Here is a 21,937-nt window from a genome sequence, read left to right as displayed (position 1 = left end):
TCTCTCTCACACAGACACATACTGCCCCGCTCTCTCTCTCTCACACACAGACACATACTGCCCCGCTCTCTCTCTCTCTCACACACAGAGCTACATACTGCCCCGCTCTCTCTCACACACAAGAGCCACATACTGCCCCGCTCTCTCTCTCTCACACACACAGAGCTACATACTGCCCCGCTCTCTCTCTCTCACACACACAGAGCTACATACTGCCCCGCTCTCTCTCTCTCTCACACACAGAGCTACATACTGCCCCGCTCTCTCTCACACACAAGAGCCACATACTGCCCCGCTCTCTCTCTCTCACACACACAGAGCTACATACTGCCCCGCTCTCTCTCTCTCACACACACAGAGCTACATACTGCCCCGCTCTCTCTCTCTCTCACAGAGCCACATACTGCCCCGCTCTCTCTCTCACACAGAGCTACATACTGCCCCGCTCTCTCTCTCACACACACACATACTGCCCCGCTCTCTCTCTCTCACACACATATACTGCCCCGCTCTCTCTCTCTCTCTCACACATACATACTGCCCCGCTCTCTCTCTCTCTCAGAGCTACATACTGCCCCGCTCTCTCTCTCTCTCACAGAGCCACATACTGCCCCGCTCTCTCTCTCTCACACACACATACTGCCCCGCTCTCTCTCTCTCTCTCTCACACAGAGCTACATACTGCCCCGCTCTCTCTCTCTCACAGAGCCACATACTGCCCCGCTCTCTCTCTCTCACACACACAGAGCTACATACTGCCCCGCTCTCTCTCTCTCACACACAGAGCTACATACTGCCCCGCTCTCCCTCTCTCACACACAGAGCTACATACTGCCCCGCTCTCTCTCTCTCACACACACAGAGCTACATACTGCCCCGCTCTCTCTCTCACACACAGAGCTACATACTGCCCCGCTCTCTCTCTCTCTCTCTCTCACAGAGCCACATACTGCCCCGCTCTCTCTCTCACACACACACAGAGCTACATACTGCCCCGCTCTCTCTCACACACACAGAGCTACATACTGCCCCGCTCTCTCTCTCACACACACACAGAGCCACATGCTGCCCCGCTCTCTCTCACACACACACAGAGCTACATACTGCCCCGCTCTCTCTCTCACACACACACAGAGCCACATACTGCCCCGCTCTCTCTCTCTCTCTCTCTCACACACACAGAGCTACATACTGCCCCGCTCTCTCACACACACACGCCTCTACAGGTATCTGTCTGAGAACGGCAGATAGTGCTACCCCCTGCGGTGAGTTTGACTGACAACACATGTAATGCCACTTCCCCGCCACCCGCTAGAGCCCCTCCTGTCCCGGTCGGGTGCATTAGGAAGGAGGAGGGTTGGGGTTTTGGTAAATCGAGGCTTTTTCTTTCAGTGTATCCAGACACAGGCGGCAGCTCCAGCTTCCTGTAAAAGAGATGGGGGGGGGAAACAAGTGCGTGAGCACAGATACTGTAGGATTGCAGGGTCATTTCAAGCATTCTCTCCCCTTGCGTGGCTCACTATTGGCCAGCTGGCCTGCACCACACTGTCTGCTAGCCCATTGCCGAGGATCACAGGAGTAACCCGCCATGCCCCGCCCGGGATGGACACGAGCCCTCCCGCACGTGATTACTCAGTGTAACAGCAACATCTGCTGCTGGACCAGCGTAGTGCAGGAGCCAGCAAACCCCGGGCTGATCCGGTGTCATGTCTCAGTGCTGTTGTGAGGGATCGTCTCTCTTTGGGGCAATGCTCGGTTACAGCCCCGACTTTACAACCAAATGGTCAAAGGGTCAAATCGCACCCATGTTGTGGCCGCTCCTTCAAACATGTCAAACTCTGTCACTGGCTTACTGTGCAAATGCTGTGCCCAGTGAACTGTGCAGACCAGGGCCCCAGGGTCAACGGGGTCAGTGAAAGGAAGAGGGAGGGAGGGAAGAAAGAAAGAAAAAAAGAGAACGAAAGAATAAGAGAAAGGAGGAACGCAATCAGGTTCGGGTGTGATGCCTCCCACGGTCCACCAACCCGAATGACTGCTCAGTCTCGCAGGAGGCGTCATCACTTGGGTGAGGTACCAGAGGGGGACCGGGGCCCACACAAGGGATCAGTACTGTTGGGGAGGGGATGGCGAGGGCAGCAGCGGAAAAGGAAAACGCGCGGCCCGACTCACTGAAGCACTCTGGTTATCAGGGGGCGGCGCTGGCTGAAGAACAATGGCAGCCCGCCTCTGCCCCGGCCCCCCCACCCCCAGCTGACACCAATCGTTCCTGTACAACCGTCGAGGGGCCGTCTGCCAAACAGCGCGGGCACAGACTAGAAGACCCACATCTTGTTCACCCGCTGAAGGCAGGAAAGGGTGAAGATAATTTAGCATTACGGAGAAAAAGGAGATTGCTCACCTTCGGGGGGCTCCGACATGGGCGGGGTTAGGCAGTACATGTGGTATCCGCGGTCGCAGTCATCGCAGAACAGAAGCTGGTCCTACAAACCAAAGACCACAGCAAATCAGTCGGGATAACACTGCCAGCTGTTGCTGACCAGAGCCACCAGTTACAGAGGCGAGCGAGACAGACTCCCATTTCCCCCCCGCCTCTCACCACCTCAGGACGTCCCAAAGCGCTTCACAGCCAATGAAGTACTTTTTTTGAAGTGTGGTCACTGTTGTAATGTAGAAAACGCGGCAGCCAATTTGCGCACAGCAAGCTCTAACAAACAGCAATGCGATAATGACCCGATCATCTGTTTCAGTGATGTTGGTTGAGGGATAAACATAGAAACATAGAAGATAGGAGCGGGAGTAGGCCATTCGGCCCCTCGAGCCTGCTTTGCCATTCAATGAGATCATGGCTGATCATCCAAATTCAGTACCCTGTCCCTGCTTTCTCCCCATATCCCTTGATCCCTTTAGCCTTAAGAAATATATCTAACTCCTTCTTGAATATATTTAATGAATTGGCCTCAACTGCCTTCTGTGGTAGAGAATTCCACAGGTTCACCACTCTCTGGGTGAAGAAATTCCTCCTCATCTCTGTCCTAAATGGCCTACCCCTTATCCTTAGACTGTGACCCCTGGTTCTGGACTCCCCGACCATCGGGAGCATCCTTCCAGCATCTAGTCTGTCTAGTCCTGTTAGAATTTTATAAGTTTCAATGAGATCCCCTCTCATTCTTCTAAACTCTAACGAATATAAGCCTAATAAATATTGGCCCCAGGACACCGGGGAGAACTCCCCCTGCTCTTCTTCCAATAGTGGCCGTGGGGTCTTCTACGTCCACCTGAGAGAGCAGACGGGACAGTTAATAAAGAGAAGTGAAGCTGTTGTGAACAGATGACAGCTCCCCTGCGCTTTCCTCTGTACAAGTTCAGAGGGGAGTGAGTGCTCGACAGCCTGGGCTCCCTCCCGCTCCCCATACTTACATCGTTCTCCGAGGTGCCGCACAGGTTGCAGCACTTGCACTCTATGCACTGCCACCGGTAGGTTTTCACCGCCGCCATCATCACCGGCGTGAACTGCAGGCACGAAGGGTGTCCTGGAGAAAGAAGCACTTGTTTACCGCACGGCTTTTCACTTCCCAATCACAGCTCATACAATCACAGCACATTCGGCCCATCGTACCCGTGCCGGCTCCTTGAAAGAGTTAAACTCGTATCAAACCTCAGATATCCCACACTTGGAGTTACTGTGCACAGTTCTGGTCTCCATATCCCACACTGGAGTTACTGTGCACAGTTCCGGTCTCCATATCCCACACTCGGAGTTACGGTGCACAGTTCTGGTCTCCATATCCCACACTTGGAGTTACTGTGCACAGTTCTAGTCTCCATATCCCACACTGGAGTTACTGTGCACAGTTCTGGTCTCCATATCCCACACGTGGAGTTACTGTGCACAGTTCCAGTCTCCATATCCCACACTGGAGTTACTGTGCACAGTTCTGGTCTCCATATCCCACACGTGGAGTTACTGTGCACAGTTCCGGTCTCCATATCCCACACTCGGAGTTACTGTGCACAGTTCTGGTCTCCATATCCCACACTTGGAGCACTGTGAACAGCTCTGGTCGCCATATTATTAAAAAGGATATAGAGGCACTAAATAAGGTGCAAAAAAGATTTACAAGGATGATACCAGAACTGAGAGATTCTAACTATCAGGAAAGGATGAACAGGCCGGGGCTCTTTTCTCTAGAAAAGAGAAGGCTGAGGGGAGACCTGATCGAGGTCTTTAACATTATGAAGAGTTCGATAAAGTAGACGTAGAGAAGATGTTTCCACTTGTGGGGGAGACCAGAGCTAGGGGCCATCAATATAAGATCGTCACTAATAAATCCAATCGGGAATTCAGGAGAAACTTCTTTCCCCAGAGAATGTGGAACTCGCTGCCACAGGGAGTGGTTGAGGCGAATAGCAGAGATGGATTTAAGGGGAAGCTGGATAAACACATGAGGGAGAAAGGAATAGAAGGATATGGTGATAGGGTGAGATGAAGAGGGGTGGGAGGAGGCTGGTGTGGAGCAGAAACACCGGCACGGAGCAGGTGGGCCGAATGGCCTGTTTCTGTGCTGTACATTCTGTGTAATTCTATATAAGATGTCACACGGTAAAGCAGAGTACCTGAGCGGCCACAGTCGGAGCAGGACACCAGCTCTTCCGACTGCCCCGTCTTCTTGTTTAATCTTGAATCGCCCAGGCAGAAATCACAGTAATTGTTGGGCAAGGCCAGTCCATCAGGCCCCTTCTTGGCTGCAAATTCAAAGCAGGAAACAACGGAATCAGAACTCCCCGTGAATAACATCACTAAACAGGTCACGTACTCAGCAACTACAGGATCATCGCTTACCCGGTTAGAGCAAAAATGCGATGAATGACCCCCTCACCCCGTACCCCCCCTCGCCCCATACCCGGCCTCCCCTGTACCCCCTGTTCCCCATCGTAGCCCCCCTCCCCCCCGGCCTCGCCCCCCCTGCTCCCCATCGTACCCCTCCTCCCCCCGGCCTTTCCTCCCTGTACCCCCTGCTCCCCATCGTACCCCTCCTCCCCCCGGCCTCGCCCCCCCTGTATCCCCCTCACCCCGTACCCCCCTCGCCCCGTACCCGCCCTCCCCTGTACGCCCCCCCGTATCCACCCTCCCCTGTACCCCCCTCCCCGTTCCGCTTCGTAGCCCCCCTCCCCCCCCGTACCTCGGCCTCGCCCCCCCTGTATCCCCCTCACCCCGTACCCCCCTCGCCCCGTACCCGCCCTCCCCTGTACGCCCCCCCGTATCCACCCTCCCCTGTACCCCCCTCCCCGTTCCCCTTCGTAGCCCCCCTCCCCCCCCGTACCTCGGCCTCGCCCCCCCGTATCCCCCGTACCCCCCTCACCCTGTACCCACCCTCCCCTGTACGCCCCCCGTATCCACCCTCCCCTGTACCCCCCCCTCCCCCATCGTAGCCCCCCTCCCCCCCGTACCTCGGCCTCGCCCCCCCTGTATCCCCCGTATCCCCCTCACCCCGTACCCACCCTCCCCTGTACGCCCCCCCGTATCCACCCTCCCCTGTACCCCCCTCCCCCATCGTAGCCCCCCTCCCCCCCGTACCTCGGCCTCGCCCCCCCGTATCCCCCTTGCCCTGTACCCACCCTCCCCTGTACGCCACCCCGTACCCGCCCTCCCCGTACCCCCCTCCCTGTTCCCCATCGTAGCCCCCCATCCCCCGTACCCTCCCCCCCCTGTATCTCCCGTACCCCCCTCCCCTCGGCCTCACCCTGTACCCCAGCTGACAGCTATCGCTTCCCGATGTCTTTACTACTTTGCAACTGCCATGTATCCAATTGTCTGTTTTCAGCCCCTCTGTCTTCACAGGGGTGGAGTGGGGTGGGGGGGCCTGCCCTGCCCTGTGTGAACGGTTAGTTGCCCCTGGGTGGGGGAGTCTCACGAATGTGAACACAGCCTCTCCCTTTGTGCAGCAGAGTGGGTGCGAGATGATTCCCACGGAGGGAGTGCGGGCTATCGGGCTCTGGCAGCACCGGACATCACTCGGCGCAGGCTGCCCACTCCCTCGCACAGCCTGGGATTGGTGCAGGGGAGAGAGAGTGAACAAGTCCCTCCAAAGCACGCTGTGTGATTAGTTCGATTTTAAATGGTTGATATTTACAGTAACAGGACCGTCCAGGACTCCGAGAGAGGAGAGTGGGATACTTTACACTGGCCCAGACTCCAGCAGGTAAAATCATTCAGCAGCTCGGAGATATTTGCAACCTGTAAACCTCCTCCGACACCCACAGGACCCGCCCGCTCCCGACCAGTTCAGCACGAGGGCAGTGTCAGCTTCACAGGTACCCGGCCTGCTCATAGTTGTCGCCCGCACCTCCCCACGCCCCAATACAGTAAGGTAATAAGAGAGGTTTGCTCCAGACCTGCTTTCAACTTTCTGAAGTCACCTGGAGGTCGACCCACTGCAATGAAGAGAAGGGGACAGTGAGAAAAGACAAGCATTCTGGGCTTTCTCCTGCTACTAGTTCCCTAATCGTCAGTCACACAAACTCTTCAGGGTTCTAAGAGGGTGCGGGGCTGACTCTTGCAGGGGTACACTTTGATGGGTGTCAACCGCCCTCTGGTACCTCGGCCCAAGTGCCCCTTTATTTCATGCACACTAGTGCCAGCAGGCTGCTCGACTGCAGAAGGCATCACAGTCAAGCTTTGTCCCGTCTCTACTTCCCAGCAGGACGTCACTGGGCAGCGAACAGGAACAGGAACCCTGACTGACTTGACCCCCAACCACCGCCACCGCCACCTCCACCCCCCACCCCACAAATGGCACTGAGGTCAACTGTAGCAAAGCCTCTTCCCCTACCTTCTGTCCTGGCTGCGATCAGCAAAGTCAGCACAGACCAAACCCGAGGACTGCCTGATCTGTACGGCTCACGTCACGCAGTCAGGATATTCACCGAATGAGCCATCAGGGGAGCAAGTATATTTTGGAAATCAATAGGGAATCAGGAAAGGTCCCTGCGCGGCATCGAGCGCGCCCTGAACCGACCTTCCACTGTCATAGGCTAACTTATTTAATCTCGTAAGGAGGTGAACAAACACAAGAAAGAATTCCAGTAAGAGTCAAAGAAAGCAGAACTCTCCAGTATGCAGATAACGGCATTTAGAAACAGGAGGAGGCCATTCAGCCCCTCGAGCCTGTTACACAGGAACAGGAAGAGGCCATTCAGCCCCTCGAGCCTATTCCGCCATTCAATGAGATCACGGCTGACCCGCTCCTCAACTCCATTACCCCGCCTTTGCTCCATATCCCGCGATACCCAACCAAAACCTATCAAACCCCACAGCCTTTTGGGGGAGAGAGTTCCTGATTTCCGCCACCCTTTGTGTGAAGAAGTGCTTCCTGACATCACCCCTGAACGGCCTGGCTCTAATTTTAAGGTTCTGCCCCCTTGTTCTGGACTCCCCCCACCAGAGGAAATAGTTTCGCTCTCTCTACCCTATCGAATCCTTTTAACATTTTAACAGATTAACCTCACAATTTTCTAACTCAAGGGAATACAAGCCAAGTTTATGCAACCTGTCCTCATAATTTAACCCGCCGAGCCCCGGGAATTGTTCGGCCGTGGGTGACCCAGCCTGTGAAAAAGGAAGAGCTCCTGGATTGTTCAAAGGCACAAGGTTCCCTCACAGGAACCACTGTAGGAGCTGTCGAGAAAGACAGAAACCGTTCTGGAAAAAAAGACTGAATTATAACTGGGTTAACGATACAATTATGTCACTTTCACAATTAGCTTCATAGATCATACAGGCACGGTATAAAATAATCTCAGGGCAGCGTGACGGATTGAGGGCAAGTGTCCACGCGCTCTAGCACCAAACTATCAGCCGTGGCTCACTGGGTTCAAGCCCCCACTCCAGAGACTTGAGCCCCGTAATCCAGGCCAACACTCCCAGTGTCAGTACCGAGGGAGCGCCGCACTGTCAGAGGGGCGGTACTGAGGGAGCGCCGCACTGTCGGAGGGGCGGTACTGAGGGAGTGCCGCACTGTGGGAGGGGCAGTACTGAGGGAGCGCCGCACTGTGGGAGGGGCAGTACTGAGGGAGCGCCGCACTGTCGGAGGGGCGGTACTGAGGGAGCGCCGCACTGTCGGAGGGGCGGTACTGAGGGAGCGCCGTACTGTCGGAGGGGCAGTACTGAGGGGGAGCGCCGCACTGTCGGAGGGGCAGTACTAAGGGAGTGCCGCACTGTGGGAGGGGCAGTACTGAGGGAGCGCTGCACTGTCGGAGGGGCGGTACTGAGGGAGCGCCGCACTGTCGGAGGGGCGGTACTGAGGGAGCGCCGCACTGTCGGAGGGGCAGTACTGAGGGAGCGCCGCACTGTCGGAGGGGCGGTACTGAGGGAGCGCCGTACTGTCGGAGGGACAGTACTGAGGGAGTGCCGCACTGTCGGAGGAGCAGTTTGTCGGAGGAGACATTAAACCGAGGCCCCGTCTGCCCTCTGAGGTGGATGTAAAAGATCCCATGGTGCTATTTTGAAGAAGAGCAGGGGGAGTTCTCCCCGGTGTCCTGGGGCCAATATTTATCCCTCAACCAACATCACTAAAAAACAGATGATCCGGTCATTATCACATTTCTGTTTGTGGGAGCTTGCTGTGCGCAAATTGGCTGCCGCGTTTCCCACATTACAACAGTGACCACACTTAAAAATTGGCTGTAAAGTGCTTTGGGAGGTCCTGAGGTTGTGAAAGGCGCAGGAGAAATGGGAGTCTGTCTTTCTATATAGACCGTGAAGACTTATCCTTGACCTGTGCGGACTTTGGTGATGTCAGGTGTGGCGTGGCGGGTTGGGGAGGGGGCACAGGTCAGGATATCATCTCGTCTTCGATCGCTACGCAATGATTGCTGCTTGCAGGGGCTTGGTGTGTGGGACATCGGGCTGGGCTGGGATTTCCTTGCCATTAAATAGCCCAGCCACACCCACTGCCTCAGGCTCCCGTGTACAGAACGGCCGCTGGAGTGGTCTGCCGGAGTGGCCCCCGGTGCCAGCCTGGCTGCTGCCCAGCGCCAGTCAGCACCTTACGGAAAAGCAAGTAAAAGTCTCAAAACCATTCACGGCTCCCTCCTCACGCACGGGACTCGAAGGTCAAACTTCAAAGCTCAGGTGCTCAAAGAAACCTTTCAGCTTCCGAGGAACTGTAAAGTGTCCAGCGATCAGTGGGTGGATTCACAGAATCACACAGCACAGGAGGAGGCCATTCGGCCCATCGTGCCTGTGCCGGCTCTTTGAAAGAGCTCTCCAATTAGTCCCACTCCCCCCTGCTCTCTCCCCACAGCCCTGCAAATATTTTCCTTTTTGAGTATTTATTTATCCAGTTCCCTTGTGAAAGTTGCTCTGTTTCCAAGAGTTGCCGATTGGTTGACTTTGTTGGGTGATCTTCACATGGCGGCGGGTAAGCCCGGGGAGGTGTGAGCACGTGACCCCGGGCAGGAGTCTCTCCCCCTCCCATTGAGACAGCCAATCACAGGGCTCCTACCCCCTCAATACAGCCAATCACAGGGCTCTTCCTCCCCACAATACTGCCAATCGATGGGCTCCGCCTCTTCCCTCATTGAGGCAGCCAATCACAGGGCTCCTCTCTCCAATACAGCCAATCACATGGCGCCTCTTCCCCATTACACCCAATCCCAGGGCTCCTCCCTCCAATACAGCCAATCACATGGCTACTCCCTCCAATACAGCCACTCACAGGACTCCTCCACAATACAGCCAATCCCAGGGCTCCCCCTCCCCAATACAGCCTTTTGAAAGTTACTATTGAATCTGCTTCCACTGTCCTTTCAGGCAGCGCATTCCAGATCACAACAACTCGCTGCGGAAAAACATTCTCCTCATCTCCCCTCTGGCCGTTTTACCAATTATCTTCAATCTGTGTCCTTGGTTACCACCAGTGGAAACAGTACTGAAAGGGAAGCGAACTGGTTAGGCGAGATATTTGATCTGATTTGCTAACAGTGGGAGAGAATGCAGTGTCACAGAGGACCGCTGTCAGGCCGCGCAATCCGACCGATTGGTTGAAACCGACGCACGTTAGACATGCACCCAACCCCTTCCCTCCCGCCCCCAAGAAATAGAAAGATTACAGCCACGCACACTTACGTTCCTCTCTTCTGTGCGATATCGGGATCTGTGGCTCCAGGTCCTTCTCATCGTCGCCCTCCTCGTCTGCCAGATGGGAATGTGCGTAGTGATAGCTGAGACCCGGCCGGTTCTTGTAGCGCTTGCCACAGACTGTGACGGGAGGAAGAAAGAAAGGAGAATTCAGGAAACTAGCCGGAGCCACTGACTAAACGCTGGGTGAATCAAATACCGGAGTTGGGAAGTTTTGTATACCATTCACTCTAAAGGCACACCAAGCCGGGGATTACCGCTTGCCTGATTCATTTATCGCGACAAAGCAAGGGCTACTTTCAGCCTACGAAATGGCAGGTAGTGAGGAGAGCAGGCAGCCAAATAAAACGTGGCTGGGGAAACGAGGTAAAGAAAACAAGCAAAACTAAGCACAGGAATTGCAGTGTTGTGACAGGACAGAGCATCAGGCTTGAACGGTCAGCTTTTGGTCAATTTGCTTCGGTGATGTATGCGCCATTGGCTTCTTTCCATCACGGTATATGTACAGTTAAAAACCAGGCTCAATCACCGAGAATTACACAGTGTTTACAGCACAGAAACAGGCCATTCGGCCCATCTGCTCCGTGCCGGTGTTTCTGCTCCACTCGAGCCTCCTCCCACCCTCTTCATCTCCCCCCTATCAGCAGATCCTTCTATTCCTGTCTCCCTCGTGTGTTTATCCAGCTTCCCCTTAAATCCATCTCTGCTATTCGCCTCGACCACTCCCTGTGGCAGCGAGTTCCACATTCTCCCCACTCTCTGGGTAAAGAAGTTTCTCCTCAATTCCCGATTGGATTTATTAGTGACGATCTTATATTGACGGCCCCTAGTTCTGGTCTCCCCCACAAGTGGAAACATCTTCTCTATGTCTACCCTATCGAACCCCGGCATAATCTTAAAGACCTCGATCAGGTCACCCTCAGCCTGTTCAGTCTTTTCTTACAGTGATAACCTCTCAGTTCTGGATCCTTGTACCTTTGGCCCACAGAAAGGTATTATTTCTGGTCAGGTACTTGAGGGAGGGGGCAAACCATTCCATTCCATCACAAACACCTCCAGGGTTTGGGTTGTATGTATACATGTATGATCGGCAGGCCGACTGATTTTAAGGCACACATATTGAAATTTCTTTTGTCGCGATCAAAAGTAGTATTTTAGGCCGTCTTGTTTGAACTGAATAGCTCTTAGTGACTTTACAGACAACACACGGTCCGTGCGATCTCCCGGACTGGGCTTCCATCGCCTGAGGGGGTCAGAGAGGAATTTCCCCAGAGTATATTTCCCCTTATTGGATCTAGGGTTTGTCTCTGTTTCCTTGCCTCTCCCAGGAGATTGCATGGCTGCAGGGGTACGAGGGAGGGAGGTACTGCTCAGTAATGATGCTCCAGATAGCATGAGTGTGCAGCAGGCTTGATGGAGCTGCTGGTCTTTCCCTGCCCGTCAATTTTGTACCTTGGTAATGGAAAGGAAGAGAGAGTCTCCATGGACATCTATTTTCACTATGGAGGAGGACGATGTAGACATAGAAATAGGGCGGGGGGACTGTGATATGCTCGAACATATTAACATCGAGAGGGAGGAGGTATTGGCGGTTTTAGCAGGCCTAAAAATGGATAAATCCCCAGGCCCGGATGAAATGTATCCCAGGCTGCTGTGTGAGGCAAAGGAAGAGATTGCGGGGGCTCTAACACATATATTCAGGACCTCTCTGGCCACAGGGGATGTGCCAGAGGACTGGAGAACCGCTAATGTAGTACCATTATTCAAGAAGGGAAGTAGGGAAAAACCGGGGAACTACAGGCCAGTGAGCCTAACATCAGTGGTAGGAAAATTATTGGAAAAAATTCTGAGGGACAAAATTAGTCTCCACTTGGAGAGACAAGGATTAATCAGGGATAGTCAACATGGCTTTGTCAAGGGAAGATCATGTCTGACTAATTTGATTGAATTTTTTGAGGGGGTGACTAGGTGTGTGGATGAGGGTAACGCAGTGGATGTGGTATACATGGATTTCAGTAAGGCCTTCAATAAAGTCCCGCACAGGAGACTGGTCAAGAAGGTAAGAGCCCATGGAATCCAGGGTGCCTTGGCACATTGGATACAAAACTGGCTTAGTGGCAGAAGGCAGAGGGTGATGGTCGAAGGTTGTTTTTGTGACTGGAAGCCTGTGGCCAGTGGGGTGCCACAGGGATCGGTGCTGGGTCCCTTGCTGTTTGTGGTCTACATTAATGACTTGGATATGAATGTAAAAGGTATGATCAGTAAGTTCGCGGATGATACAAAAATTGGTAGGGTGGTAAATAGCGAGGAGGGTAGCCTCAGTCTGCAGGACGATATAGATGGGTTGGTCAGATGGGCGGAACAGTGGCAAATGGAATTTAACCCGGAAAAGTGCGAGGTGATGCACTTTGGGGGGACTAACAAGGCAAGGGAATACGCAATGAATGGTAAGACCCTAGGCAAGACGGAGGGGCAGAGGGGTCTGGGTGTGCAAGTGCACAGATCCCTGAAGGCGGCGGAACAGGTGGATAAGGTGGTAAAAAAGGCATATGGGATACTTGCCTTCATTAGCCGAGGCATAGAATATAAAAGCAAGGAGGTTATGATGGAGCTGTATAAAACACTGGTTAGGCCACAGCTGGAATACTGTGTGCAGTTCTGGTCGCCACACTACAGGAAGGATGTGATCACTTTGGAGAGGGTGCAGAGGAGATTCACCAGGATGTTACCAGGGCTGGAGCGCTTCAGCTATGAAGAAAGACTGGGCAGATTGGGTTTGTTTTCCTTGGAGCAGAGGAGGCTGAGGGGGGACATGATTGAGGTGTACAAAATTATGAAGGGCATAGATAGGATGGATACTGAGGAGCTTTTTCCCTTAGTAGAAGGGTCAATAACTAGGGGGCATAGATTCAAGGTAAAGGGCGGGAGGTTTAGAGGGGATTTGAGAAACAACTTTTTCACCCAGAGGGTGGTTGGAGTCTGGAACTCACTGCCTGAAAGGGTTGTGGAGGCAGGAACCCTCACAACATTTAAGAAGCATTTGGATGAGCACTTGAAATGCCATAACATACAAGGCTACGGACCAAATGCTGGAATATGGGATTAGATTAGACAGGGCTTGATGGCCGGCACGGACACGATGGGCCGAAGGGCCTCTATCCGTGCTGTATAACTCTATGACTCTACAGCAATGCTCAGGCACCATGTGTTCACTCGCCTTACATGCCGGTCCCGAGGAGGGATTGTTAAGCCTGTAACTGCTGAAATTCTCCCCTGTCCCATTGCTAGTGTTCACTTATCCAAGTTACTATTTAATGTGGCTTTCAGCCAAAGCCACAATCTCACGAAGCGTTTACTCTCCCGGCTTCCAAAGTCCAGGAGCCTCGGCCGAGATCTCTGAAATACTGCAACAAGGGCTTTCTGTCTGATCCCCGGGCGCGTTACACCGGGCCCAGAGATTGGGCGGGTTAGGGTGCGCTCCGGGTCGTAGACACCAAGGGCTGGCTCGGCATTCCGACCCCGACAAAAAAAACAAGGCCGGCACAAAACTAGAAATGCAACGGGTGCGCCTGAACAGAGCGAGAGCGAGAGAGAGCCGCAGCTCCTCCCCAACGGCACAACGCAATGGCGCAAATCACCTCCAGTAAAAGGGATGGAAATTCCTTCGTCACAAGAGGGAGGTGGAAAAGGTTAGCAGTAGTTATAGCTCCTGAGTCAGAAGGTTGTGGGTTCAAGAATCACTCGAGACTTCAGCCCACTCCCAGTGCAGTACTGAGGGAGCGCCGCACTGTCGGAGGGGCAGTGCTGAGGGAGCGCCCCACTGTCGGAGGGGCAGTGCTGAGGGAGCGCCGCACTGTCGGAGGGGCAGTGCTGAGGGAGCGCCGCACTGTCGGAGGGGCAGTACTGAGGGAGCGCCGCACTGTCGGAGGGGCAGTACTGAGGGAGCGCCGCACTGTCGGAGGGGCAGTACTGAGGGAGCGCCGCACTGTCGGAGGGGCAGTACTGAGGGAGCGCCGCACTGTCGGAGGGGCAGTACTGAGGGAGCGCCGCACTGTCGGAGGGGCAGTACTGAGGGAGCGCCCCACTGTCGGAGGGGCAGTGCTGAGGGAGCGCCGCACTGTCGGAGGGGCAGTGCTGAGGGAGCGCCGCACTGTCGGAGGGGCAGTACTGAGGGAGCGCCGCACTGTCGGAGGGGCAGTACTGAGGGAGCGCCGCACTGTCGGAGGGGCAGTACTGAGGGAGCGCCGCACTGTCGGAGTGGCCATTAAACCGAGGCCCGTCTGCCCTCTCAGGTGGATGTAAAAGATCCCACAGCCACTATTGGAAGAAGGGAAGCTGAGCTCTCACTGGTGTCCTGGCCAATATTAATCTCTCAGGTAACATCAAAAACATCTTAACTGATTATCACAGTGCTGTTTGTGGGATCTTGCTTTGCGCAAATTGTCTGCCGCGTTTCCTACATTACAACAGTGACTACACTTCAAAAAATGTACTTCATTGACTGTGAAGTGCTTTGGGACATCCTGAGGTGGGGAAAGGCGCTTCAGTACTGCAAGTCCTTTATTTCCAGTGATTTACCACAGAATACTCTGTCAAAGATCTCAGGGCAGTTGGGGGGTGGGGGGAGTTACTGGAGATGGTGGGGAGGGGGGGGGGGGGGGAAGGAGAGACAGAGTGAAGATGGTGGAAAATTTGAAAGGAAGACCAGAAAGGGAAGAAAGTTATCAGCGATCACACCTTCAGATCAATTTCAAAGCTTTTCTTAAAATAATGAGCGAGAAATTTCAGCGCAGTCTGATCAAACCGTGAAAAGAACTGAACTCGTAATCTTATCTTACAGTAAAGCACATGGTGCACACACTGCCTGCAGGCGCTGTCCCAATAACAGGCCACGAGCCTGGGCAGTCCTGCCCTCTGGGCCCAGGCAGCCCTTTGCCCTTGGACTCCTTCCTGTCTTGGTCTGTCCCATTTAAACGCCCCGGGCCTGGTGGTGTTGTCTCGGCGGTGGGTAAACCTCAAGTCAGAACACTGGCATCGGTTCGTAGCAGCGACTGCAGATGGTTACGGATTAGGCACAACACCCCATATACACTTGCTCGTGTCACAAACACTTCTAACGCGCACACACGCACGCAATGATAACTGCAGAAAGATTCAGCCAGCACCGAACGCGCATGCTTTGCACAATTTTTTCCTTGTCCTATATTTTGAGAGTGGAGTCAAAATGGCTCATGGCTTGGCGCTCACACCGTGCTGGGAAAGTGAGGACGGGTTCCCGGCATTCCTGACGCGCAAACCGGCCAGCAAGTTCAGGGGGATTAAGAGATCGGCGGTGAGTGGCGAATCTCCAGAACGTGCCGGTCGACTTACGCCGCTCCGCGTCACCGGCCTGACCTGACACGCCAGGCCCCGGACGGCGCGCCAGGTTGGCTATTCGACCGCGGAGAGCATCGCCAGCGAGCAGTCCACTGCAACAGGGGCCACTGGGTAGCGATGGGAAACAGGAATGCTGGCTTATTCCCTCCCTCCCCCCCACCCCCCCCCCAATAGCTCAGGGACACTGCCCGATTGTAACGCTTGCCTCACCCCCGCCGTACTGAGATCAGCTGCTAAACTCCGAGGCGCGGGATTGAGCCTCGAACCTCCCAGGCCTCAAGGCTCAGCCACTCGGCGGTGCGAGCGCGGGCTAACATTTTCACGCTGGATCTTCCACCGCCCCCCGCCTCGAAGCAACACGTACAGAAAACCAGAACCATAGAAAGTCACAGACAGAAGCAAGAGACACAGGCAGGGAGAGGACAGCGAGAAGCTCCAGAATACCTCTTTCAGAAGGTTTGGAGTTATGCTTTTGTTTGCATCTATCTGCAACAGAGAAGATAAAGAGAGTGAAAAGATCTCAAAGAACACGTGCGATTTATTTTAATTATTTTTTTAAAAAGAGAAAAAGCAGAGGGTCAGAATAATTCAGTGTCTGGGGGGGGGTCATGCAGATCACGCCAACCAACTCACTGTTCAGACACGCTTATCGTACCGAGATCCTACTCCAGCTTTGTACAGAGTGGGGAAAGGCAGGCGGGCGGGCGGGCGCGGATCGAACTCTGTCTATTGTACAGGAGGTTGTTCAGTGCAAGCAGTTCTCGAATACCCTGGGGCCCGAGTGCTGTGGATTCCACACAGCACTGAATCCCGCCCCGTTCACACCGCGGCGTGGACCAGTGTAAACTTTTTTGAAACTTTACGAGGCCATTTCTTGGGGTGGAGGGGACGGAGGTTCTGGGGTGGGGGAGCGCTGTCCCTGGAAGGGTGTAACAGTAGGGGGGGGTCAGTGACTTCAGCACAAGGGGGCAAGGAAGCGGCCCAAACGCGAGCGGGTCTGATCACAGAGCACCGTCAAGAAACAAAACAAAGGATGTTTCTCAGCCTCTCGAGGGGGGGGGGCAACAAAAGGGAAAATGACAAAACCCCCGAGCTTTAGTATGGGTTATTGTCGCTGATATTATAGGCTTTTATTGCCAAGATGCAAGTGTCATTGCTGTACTGCTGGTTATCACAGATACAGCATGGTTTACCCCCAGTATTTATAAGGCCTATTATGGCCGATATTGTACAGGGTATTATCGTCAATACTGTACGAGTTATCACCGATACAGCAAGGGTCATTATTGCCAATATAGCAGGGGCTAGCACCAATATTTGTAAGAGTTAATATTGCCAATAATGCATGGGTATGATCGATACTGTACGAGTTAGCATTGCCAATATACGGATTATTGCAAATATACTGCACGGATTATCGCCAATACTGTGCGAGTTATCAATATTGTACGGGTTATCGCTGCCAATCCTGAACGGGCTATTATTGCACGTGCATTATTGCCAATACTGTACTGAACATCACCAATATTGTCAGGGGTATTATTGCCAATACGGCACAGGCTACATCACTAATACTGCACGGGCTCCTATCAGCAACACCACACGGGTTCTCGTTGATATTTGACAGGTTGTCACCAATATTGCATGGAATATTACCGGCGGTATTTAACATGGGTTATGTCCTGATATTGCAGAGGTTATTGCCGATACTGGATGGGACGTTATTGCAAGGTCCTTATACGGGTTTCTGCTGATATTAAATGTGTAATCAGTGACACGGAGCGGGTTAACAGAAACAGACAGGACGCAGGAACAGTCTGAGCCGGCGAGGAGAGTTGCAAGTTATTCAGCGGCCCAGGTTCTGTTCTTTGGAGAGCTGTTGCGAGGCTTTGCCGTTCGTCGCTGGGAGTCTAGGTGCACACTGCTGTGGGGGCAGGGATGCTGAAGAACAATTCGGCCTCAATATGAGGAGGTGAATGGGCTACTGCTTCAGGGAGCTGGACTCCTTCCCAATCCACACCCCACCCTTCCCCTCAAAATCAAGCTCCTTTGTGTATAGCCCAGAAACTCCAGGATGATTTGGACAGATTGGGTGATTGGGCAGAAGCATGGCAGATGCAGTATAATGTGGATAAATGTGAGGTTATCCATTTTCGTGGCAAAAACAGGAAGGCAGATTATCTGAATGGCAATAGATTGGGAGAAGGGGAAGTGCAACGAGACCTGGGTGTCCTTGTGCACCAGTCGCTGAAGGTAAGCATGCAGGTGCAGCAGGCGGTTAAGAAGGCAAATGGTATGTTGGCCTTCGTAGCGAGAGGGTTCGAGTATAGGAACAAGGATGTCTTGCTGCAGTTGTACAGGGCCTTGGTGAGACCACACCTTGAGTATTGTGTGCAGTTTTGGTCGCCTTATCTGAGGAAGGATGTTCTTGCCATGGAAGGAGTTCAGCGAAGATTCACCAGACTGATACCTGGGATGGCAGGAATGACGTATGAGAGACTGGGACGATTGGGCTTGTACTCGCTGGAGTTTAGAAGAATGAGAGGGGATCTCATTGAAACTTATAAAATTCTAACAGGACTGGACAGACTGGATGCAGGAAGGATGTTCCCGATGGTTGGGGAGTCCAGAACCAGGGGTCACAGTCTAAGGATAAGGGGTAGGCCATTTAGGACAGAGATGAGGAGGAATTTCTTCACCCAGAGAGTGGTGAACCTGTGGAATTCTCTACCACAGAAGGCAGTAGAGGCCAATTCATTAAATATATTCCAGAAGGAGTTGGATATATTTCTTAAGGCTAAAGGGATCAAGGGATATGGGGAGAAGGCAGGGACCGGGTACTGAATTTGGATGATCAGCCATGATCTCATTGAATGGCAGAGCAGGCTCAAGGGGCCGAATGGCCTACTCCTGCTCCTATCTTCTATGTTTCTATAGGACTCCCGATGATGATTTGGGGGATTAATCGATTGTAATTTATATGACTAGATTTATAGGATAAGTGTATTTGCAAAACTAGAGTTAACACGGAGGCTGTCGTCCCCTGTGGCGCCCAGGTGTCTATTAAGTTGCAGGCGGGTTCTTCGATCAGGAGCAGAAGCTTGTTACTTGGTGTTAATCATGTTCTTGGTGGCATTTTCTGTGCAGATTCCAAACCACTTCAGATACAGGATTAGTTTCAATTGCTGGCAAGTGTTACGTGTTTATGTGCAGAAGAATGCATTACATCGCGAGCGAAGGGGAGCTTTGCTCAAAAGTAGAACCAAGCGTGTCTCATTTCGAACCGGCCCACCAGGGGGGTCTCAAGGGCGCGGAAACCGAGTCGTTCCCCCCCCCCCACCCGGTTCACCGCCTCGACCGTGAGGAGGGGATCAAGAGCAACTCCGGGGAACCTCAATCTGCCGGAGATTCAGTCAAAGGCTGCCGAGAAGAACTGCAAGGAGGTCCGCCCATCTCTTCTCTTGTCATGAAACCGTCGAGGTAATTGTGGGAGTCTATTATTGTACGACTAGTCGCTTGCTGTGCCTCTCTGCTTCTGCGTAATTATCTTGCTTCTGAATAAATCTCTTAAATTTAGACTGAACGATGCTGTCTGAGTGTGTTATTTAGTACCTGTAGACAGTGGAACAATTAGTCTCCGAGGACTCTCTTATTCATTCTCGGGATGTGGGCGTCGCTGGCAAGGCCGGCATTTATTGCCCACGCCGAGGTGGTGGTGCTGCTGAGCTGCCATCTTGCACCGCTGGGTAGCAGGATCCATACAATCAAGTGGTTTGCCAGCCCAGTTAGTTAAGAGTCAACCACACTGGGTGTCACCAATCGGCCCAGACCGGGTAAGGACGGCAGGTTTCCTTCCCCTAAAAAAAGGGACATCAGTGACCCAGTCGGCTTTTTAACGACAGTAACGACAGCTTCACGGTCACTTTTACTGAGACCAGATTTTTAATTCCAGATTTTCAAAAACGGAATCTGAATTCTCAAACTGCCCGTGGTGGGATCTGAACTCGCGCTCTCTGGATTACCGGTACAACCACTGTGCCGCCATAATTATTGGTTGCGGGACAAGCCATCGCACTCTCGGCAGTCTGAAGGGTGCAAGGCTCAGACAGCCTGCTTATAGAAAGCACCTGGGTGCCGCGAGCAGGCGACAAAAGACCAAGCTCTGCCCCGCCATTACATTCTCTCTCAGTACCCGCCCGACCGTCCGTGCATTTTACAGGCAACACCGGGAGCACGTCAGGGCAAATGACACTCAACGTGTTCAATATTCATGTTCACAAATTTACCCACTCATCTAAATGCAAATGGTGGGAATATCAGAACCATTCCAAACTTGACAGCAGGGATTCCAATTCTCATCTGCTCCCAAGACTCCCGTCAATGCCGCCGCCCGGACTCATGTTTACAGGAGCAGCCCAACGCTGACGCAGCCTTCCTCATTCCATTCCTGGCGAGGGGAGGGAAGAAGGGGGCGAGCGGAGGGAAGAATGGGGCAAGGAGTGAGGCAGAATGAAGGGGAGGAGGGCAGAGAATGGATTACAGGGGACCGCAGCGAGCCGGGCTGCTGCAGCGGATGGAGACGGGGTACTTACTGTCGCAGGCGTACGGTTTCTCCCGATCCTCGATCGCAGCAGCATCCATCGCTTTCTTCCGTGCGCTCCTGCCAACTCCTTTACCCTGACACACAAAACAAGTTACCCTCAGCAATTCGGTCAAGATCTACTTACAAGCTTTCGAAAGCTGTACTGAGAGATAAACTGCTCTTGGTTTTAATTTGTAAATTATGTATAAGGGTGTACGGTAAATGTACTAGAGGCACGTGGCGAATTCAGCCAGACTGCCAGGAAAAACAACTTGTATTTACACAGCGCCTTTAATGTAGTAAAACGTCCCAGGGCGCATCACAGGAGCGTAAATCTGACCCCGAGCCACATGAGGAGATATTAGGACAGGCGACCAAAAGCTGGGTCAAAGGTCGGTTTTAAGGAGCGTCTGAAAGGAGAGAGAGGCGGAGAGGTTTAGGGAGGGAATTCCAGAGCTCGGGGCCCAGGCGGCTGAAGGCACGGCCGCCAATGGTGGAGCGATGGAAATCGGGGATTGAGCAAGAGGCCGGAATTGGAGGAGCGCCGAGATCTGGGAGGGTTGTGGGGCTGGACGGGCGAGGCTGTAAGTACAATCAGAGGCAGCCTCCCATTCCCTTCGATGACGGGGATAATTATCTGACGTACACTTCGCTTACCGTTGCAGGGATCACTCAAATCACTGGCTCGTCGGACTAAACTCTGCCCCAAAACATTACAACAAGTCGCACTTATTTTGTGTCTACAACAGAAACACCCTCGAGCCGCTTCATACACGGGAGGGGGGTTAAATTAAAAAAAATAAAAAGGTAAATTTTTATTGTAAAAACGGAATGAGACTCTGGAGAAAGTGCGAAAAAAGATTCCCAAGGGTGATACCAGAATTGAGAGGTTATAACTAGCGAGAAAGATTGTTCAAGAAAAGAGAAGGCAGAGGGGTGACCTGATAAAAAGGTCTTTAAAATAATGAAGATGTTCGATAGGGTAGACGTGGAGAAGATGTTTCCACTTGTGGGGGAGACCAGAACTAGGGGCCGTCAATATAAGATCGTCACTAATAAATCCAATCGGGAATTCAGGAGAAACTTCTTTACCCAGAGAGTGGGGAGAATGTGGAACTCGCTGCCACAGGGAGTGGTTGAGGTGAATAGTATAGATGGATTTAAGAGGAAGCTGGATAAACACATGAGGGAGAAAGGAATAGAAGGAGATGCTGATAGGGTGAGATGAAGAGGGTGGGAGGAGGCTGGTGTGGAGCAGAAACACCGGCACGGAGCAGATGGGCCGAATGGACTGTTTCTGGAGGGGGAGATGACCAAAATCACGGCCGAAAGGAAGACTCGTAAAGGAGGAGGAGGAGGAGGTTAAACGGCAGAAGGTTCTGCCATCAATGGTGGAACAAAGGATGGTGCAAAGGCCAGAGTTGGAGTCAGTAGGTTGCAGTAGGAAACATATAAGATTGTGAGGGGGCTTGATCGGGTGGATGCGGGGAGGATGTTTCCACTGATGGGTGAGACTAGAACTAGGGGGCATAATCTTAGAATAAGGGGCTGCCCTTTCAAAACTGAGAGGAGGAGAAACTTCTTCACTCAGAGGGTAGTAAATCTATGGAATTTGCTACCCCAGAGAGCTGTGGAAGCTGCGACATTAAATAAATTTAAAACGGAGATAGACAGTTTCCTAGCTGATAAGGGAATTAGGGGTTACGGGGAGAGGGCAGGGAAGTGAGTCTAGATTCGGATCAGCCATGATCCTATTGAATGGCGGAGCAGGCCCAAGGGGCCGTATGGCCTACTCCTGCTCCTACTTCTTATGTTCTTATGTAGGGGGAGACAAGGATGGA

At 53.0% G+C, this 21,937-nt stretch overlaps 1 protein-coding gene across 4 annotated transcripts in view; it reads right to left on the bottom strand.

Moving 5' to 3' along the window:
- Positions 1–265: 265 nt before the first annotated feature.
- LOC147093012 (zinc finger protein ubi-d4-like) overlaps positions 266–21,937 on the bottom strand; it is a 43,163-nt gene continuing 21,491 nt past the window's right edge. Inside the window, exons 6-13 of one of the 4 annotated variants that reach the window (XM_085976342.1) lie at positions 20,107–20,191; positions 15,959–16,000; positions 10,121–10,258; positions 6,394–6,432; positions 4,615–4,743; positions 3,418–3,530; positions 2,399–2,480; positions 266–1,424 (exon numbers count right to left, since the gene is read on the bottom strand). In XM_085976342.1, coding sequence (XP_085832468.1) covers positions 1,342–1,424; positions 2,399–2,480; positions 3,418–3,530; positions 4,615–4,743; positions 6,394–6,432; positions 10,121–10,258; positions 15,959–16,000; positions 20,107–20,191 — 711 coding nt within the window. In that variant the 3' untranslated portion in view covers positions 266–1,341. The remainder of the gene's footprint in view (positions 1,425–2,398; positions 2,481–3,417; positions 3,531–4,614; positions 4,744–6,393; positions 6,433–10,120; positions 10,259–15,958; positions 16,001–20,106; positions 20,192–21,937) is intronic. The other 3 variants (XM_085976343.1, XM_085976344.1, XM_085976345.1) reach the window with 3 other exon arrangements.

This window comes from Somniosus microcephalus, unplaced genomic scaffold, assembly GCF_052327205.1.
Source record: "Somniosus microcephalus isolate GS21.2 unplaced genomic scaffold, FLI_Smic_1.0 unresolved_chr2, whole genome shotgun sequence".
NCBI lineage: Eukaryota > Metazoa > Chordata > Chondrichthyes > Squaliformes > Somniosidae > Somniosus > Somniosus microcephalus.
The sequence above is the reverse complement of the archived record's forward strand: the minus strand, read 5'-3'. Positions and strand labels throughout refer to the sequence as shown.